The following is a 5,307-nucleotide window of genomic DNA, read 5'->3' as shown; positions in this document are numbered from 1 at the left end:
AAACCCCCACAGATTAATCTCTAGGATGTATATAACAAAGAAAATGGGAAGTGTGTCACAGGACTGTGGTTTGAGTCAGCTGTTTCCAGCAAATATGATGCACAAGAGGTTTTGGTGGGCAGTTCCTGCAGGAGGATGGGGATCACTGCCACGAGTGGCACTCGCTGCAACAGGAAGGGGGCCCAAAGCTCCGAGGTGGCAAATTGGGGCTGGCTCCAGCGCTTTAGAAGCAGTCGCTTCGCAAAGGCTGCGGCAGATCTGACTCACTTATCTGGAGATTGAGGTCTGCGGAGCTGAGGGTCATGGCCGGGACGTGCGGCTGGTTCCCCTCATGCACGACATACTCCTCGTGGCGCTGCTGCCGGAGGTGCCAGAGGATCTCTCTGGACAAGAAGTGGGACTTTGCTTCTGCCGGCTCTGGAATGGAGGAAAGACAAAACCTGGGCTGGACAGGGAGCAGAGTCTCTGAGAGATATCCCCAGATATGCAGCATTTCCTGAGAAGTCAAACTAGAGCTCTCACTTCCCTCTTTCCAGACACCAGAAGAAAGAATATTTAAGAAAAGAGTGCAGGAAGGAGAGTAAAATACAGGCGCTATGCACTCTCACTTCCCTCTTTCCAGACACCAGAAGAGAGAATATTTAAGAAAAGAGTGCAGGAAGGAGGGTAAAATACAGGTGCTATGCGCTGGATTCCCAGTAGTGCTTGTTGTGATGGGAACTACCTCGCGGGGTAGAAATGCATCTCCCCATCACGGAGAGCACTGAATTACCTCTGAAAACCAACGAGATTCATTTCAGCAAGGAAGCAGTGAGCTGTTTTCAATCCCTGCTGCTCTGGCCAATTTGAAGAGAAGGGAAACGAAAGGAAGAAGGGAAGAAGGGAAACCCTCGTTCCTTCCTGTCCCCTGCCACAGAGCCACACACCAGCACCCATCCCAATGTTGTATTAAACCCTTGAGGAAGCGTTCTTGCTGCCCCAGCAGAAGACTGCTTGTCTCAGGTGCCTCTGGGGACATCACCAAGGACCAGCTCTGCCAGCATCCTCTTCCCGCAGGAGGCAGCCCCTCCTACAGGGACACCCATGTGAGTGCGGACATCAGCCAAGCGCTGCGTGGATTCTGCTTAATTCCCCTTGTTTGTCCCAGTTTGAGGTCACCCGAGGGGCTGGGAGAGCACAACCACCACGCCAGACACCCCTACACCCTTCCCCTCTTCGCTCACCCTCGTACGCGACGAGCCTGTAGGTACCCGCGCACTCCTTGGAGCCTTGCAGGATCTCCTCCAAGGTCCTGTAGAAAAGCTTGGCCTGCTCCAGGCGCTCCTCCCGGCTGAAGGCAGCGCACTCGTCCTGGGACATGGCGTAGAGGGACTGCAGCGGGGTGGCGTACTCCACTGCGCAGTGCCAGAGCTGCAGGGATGGAAGAAAAAGACACGGGGCGAGGAGGACTAAGCGCCCAGCAAAGGGCTCTCGAGATCCCTCGGTGGCTGCTTGGCCTGCCCTGCACTGGTGCTGTGTGCTGGACCACCAGGATACTGGTTCTGGCCCCGGTGTCCCCCTGCCCTGTGTTGTATGGCCATGCCTCGTGTGCTGGTTGGGCTCAGGGAGCTGCCTCCTTCCCACAGGACTCCCCAAACTGCTGCGTGGGGAGTGATTTTCCCCATGGAGTTTGGTCCCCCATGGAGATGCCCCTTGTCTGTGTCTGCTCACAGATTCTTGGTGGCTTTTCTGCTAGAGAAGGGGAAGTCGGAGCATCCTAATGGAGAGCAGGAGAGGATAAGTGCTGGCAAGGTGAATGCACAGCTGGAAGGGGGCTGATCAACAAGGAGAGATTTGTTAAGGCCATAAAGATTTCAAGGAGGAGCAGGGTTACCCATAAGTCTTATACTGGGCAAACTGGGAAGTTAAATAAAGAGTATTAGAAGGAAAAGGGAAAGGATCCCTGGTTAAATGCAGAGTGAAGAGCTCCCAGCCTTGGAGGGCCTCAGTGACCCAGAGCAGGTGGTGAGGATGGGAGCTGGCATTGCTGCCACGCACGCATTCACCAGGAACAGGGCAGCAACCTGAGGGGCAGATTTTAGTGACAAACACGCAGGGGGTCAGGCCAGGGCCAGGCTGCGGAGCTGCAGGAGCTCTCTTGGTGCCCAGTGACTCAGCAGGAGAGCGGCAGATGAAACGCAGCATCAGCGCGCATCGCAGCGGGAAAAACCCGATGCTGACTGCACTTCCCCAGGAGCAGGGCCAGGAAAAAGGCTCCGGAGTCCCCGCAGGCAGGGTTTTAAAGGCAGCAGCTCAGTGCTCAGCTACTGTTAAAAGGCAAATTAAGGGAAGCATTGCTCTGATGATGCCTCTGTCCACGGCTGTGGCAGCAGGACCAGTGCGTTCCCTCCTCCTGAGGCCCGTGTGCCTGGAGATGTGGAAGGAGATGAATGCAATGTGATACAGGGGGGATTTAGGGCTCATTGGCTCAGAAAAGAGGTGATTTGGGGAATGGAGGAGAGCCCAATTGTATAATGACTCACACAGACACTTGCAAGCACCTCTTCACAACAAAAGGAAATATTCATTCATCCCATGGGAAGTGATGCTGCGGACCCCACAGCTGAGGTTTTTTTTCAGTTTTCTGCTGTTTCCCAGCCTTAAATCAACTCCAGGAGGGGTTAAGTGAGCCCAAGATCTCTGCAAGGGCCCTCCCTGCAAGGACTGAGCGTGGGAGGAGGCAGCCAGGAGGTCAGAGCCTCTCCATCTCATGAAGACTGCTGAAAGCTGGGAGTATCTAACCGGAGAGGGATCACTGTCCTGCCCTATAGCCAATTTTAGGGTAGGATCTGAGGCTAGGAAGGCCTTTGGGCTGATGCATGCCGACTGCTCTCAGTATACCTTGTTGTCTTCATCCCTGATTGCATAGAGGCTGTGTTTGTAGACCCTTTTTCTGGTGCCAGCTCGGGTCAGGGTGGTCTCAGCGACATCCATCAGGTACTGGATGTTGCTGTCGGCTTTCTCCAGGTCATCACAGACATCGCAGCTCAGAGGGACCAAGATGTGGAGCTTCCAGGTCTCCCTGTATGCCAGCACGGTGGGGTTGGCTCTGCTGAATTCCTCCATCGACTTTTTCACCCCTGGTGGAAGAAAGCAGCAGGCAGAGGTGCCTGGGGTGAGCACAGCTGCTTTCTGCCTCGCTCCCTGTTTCCCTGCTCACACTCTAAAAGTGGGAGGATGGTTACTAGGAGCTATTTCTATCTGTAGGCACGATAATGCAGGGAAACAGCTACGTACGTGGCAGGACTATTTTTAGGTACCCAACGTAATAAGACCAGGCGAGCCCATGAGCGACGTTTTGCCTGGACCTCTCCGACATCTCCGACATTTCCACTGCCGAGGGCTTCTGCAGAGGGAAGGGAAGACGGAGCAGCGGTGAGGAAAACAAGAGCCCTCCACGGCTTGCACAGCCCCTGCACATGGTGCTGGGGTGAACTGGGCGCTTTTCTGGCTGTGCCCTCCTTTGGGATCGCGTGTCTGCGTCTGCTGAGTGCTTCCAGCTGCAGGAGGAGACCTCCCAGCGCCTGATGGTGGGATTTCCAGGGCCACCAGTGCCCCCTGCCAGCTCTGTGTGTTCATTCAGGTGGAAATGAGTGCTCATGCACCTGATGGCTGCCCTCCCCATAGCACCTTTTTGTAGCCTGCATGATCCCTCTCCCCTTGCAGCTCCTGATGCTGCAGGGGTACCCAGAGCTTGGCTCTGTCGCCTGATAATTAACCCATTGGAGACCACACAGGCAACCTTTTCCCCTCAAGCATCAGCTTGACTGACAGGTTTAAAAATACCCCTGGTTTTTTGTGTGTGAGGGGGGGGGCTGCTGCCAGTGCCCCGGGGTGGCTGCTCTCATTAAAAAGGCAGCCTGGCCCTCCTGCCTGCGTGTGCAGCAGCACGGGGCGAGGAGCTCAGCTCTTCAGGGCTAATGAGAGCGTTTCTCCCTCTGCGGGGCTGTGGGGGGGGTACATTGTACATGCAGAGGCTGCCCAGATTTGGGCTGTGTACCCCCACGACTGCTCTGGGCTACTGCGCTCCCCAGGATGCCCGACCAGAGGTGTTGGTGCCTTACGTGGAGCCCCAGAGCGAGGATGAGGAGGTGGCACAGGCTGGCCAGGCCGAGGTGGATGCTGAGCGGCTGCCCATCTCCATCAAGAAGAGCCGCGTAGGCCAAGCCACCTACGAGCAACAAGGGCATGTGCCAGCGCAGGGGGAAGCAGGCGTTCAGGGCCCTCCAGAAGTTGCCGTGATGCCTGGGTGGGAGAGGGAGACAGGAGAAAGGCTGGTGGCTTCCTGTCCACCATCCTCACCTCCAGCCCACCTCCCTGCCAGGACCCTCTAGAGCAGCACAGAGCCCTGTGGGACCCTCCTCAGTGCACCCCGGGTGCCTCCAGACAGGAGAGGGCTTGGGTCTCTCACAGCGCCCATGGGTCTCAGAGGGGAGCAGATGTGATGTTGTCCTGGACAGCAAGAGAGGATTATCTCCCACAGCCCCCCAATGCTGTGGGAAGGTTGGAGGCTGAAATCTGCTCCCCAGGGAAAGGGCACACCACAGAGAGGAGAGGGAGAGGTCCATGGACATACAGGGAGCTGGGCAGGCAGGAGAAGGGAGAGGAGGAGGAGCTGAGAAAGGCACAATTTGATGGAGAGCAGCGTGTGCTGCCGGGGCACAGCAGAGCATTGCCACAGAGGGCAAACGTGGGAGGATGAACAACGTGCAGATCCCTCCCAGCACCCAGAGCCTGTGATGTCCTTGTCCCCATGGTGTCCCTGGGAGCCTGGACACAGCCTCCCTGGTGCTGGCTCACCTGGACTGGAGGTGGAAGATCTCCTCGGCCAGGTAGCAGGTGCCCCTGAGCAGCGCCCCGATCTGCAGGGCCACAAAGTGGAAGGTGAAGGCCCGAGCGATGGGCGCGAGGGGCTCCCCGGTGAGGTACAGCGCCGTGGCACACAGCGCCAGGAGTAGGTACGTGGCGCGCTGCGCTCGCCCTCCCCGCGCCTCGGGGATGAGCAAGGCGCTGGGGTGGCTTGGCCACCGCGGCTTCTGAGACATCTGCAGCAGAGAGTGGGGGTTAGTGGCACCCGTTGTCCCCAGCGTCCACAGCATGCCCACATGTGCACGTCCAGCCCACGCTGAGCACCCCGAAACACACAACAGAGCCATCCTTTCCTTTGCACGCCGCTGAAATGCAGCTGCTTCTGAGGAGGTGCTGCCCAGGCCACCTCTGTGCCCAAATGGTCTCAGCGAGACAGAGCCTGGGTGGCCACCCCGCTCC

The 5,307-nt window shown here is 57.4% G+C and overlaps 1 protein-coding gene across 1 annotated transcript; it reads right to left on the bottom strand.

Moving 5' to 3' along the window:
- Positions 1-223: 223 nt before the first annotated feature.
- TMEM173 (transmembrane protein 173) lies at positions 224-5,084 on the bottom strand (the record flags this gene model as incomplete). The annotated part of the gene is made up of 6 exons (XM_010186438.1): positions 224-417; positions 1,224-1,410; positions 2,881-3,119; positions 3,277-3,385; positions 4,104-4,284; positions 4,840-5,084. Coding segments are annotated over 6 exons (1,155 nt in total), but the record flags the coding sequence as incomplete, so codon positions are not given.
- Positions 5,085-5,307: the final 223 nt, after the last annotated feature.

The sequence above is a fragment of the Mesitornis unicolor genome, unplaced genomic scaffold, assembly GCF_000695765.1.
Source record: "Mesitornis unicolor isolate BGI_N332 unplaced genomic scaffold, ASM69576v1 scaffold19776, whole genome shotgun sequence".
Classification (NCBI taxonomy): Eukaryota; Metazoa; Chordata; class Aves; order Mesitornithiformes; family Mesitornithidae; genus Mesitornis; species Mesitornis unicolor.
This window is presented reverse-complemented; position numbering and strand designations above follow the sequence as displayed.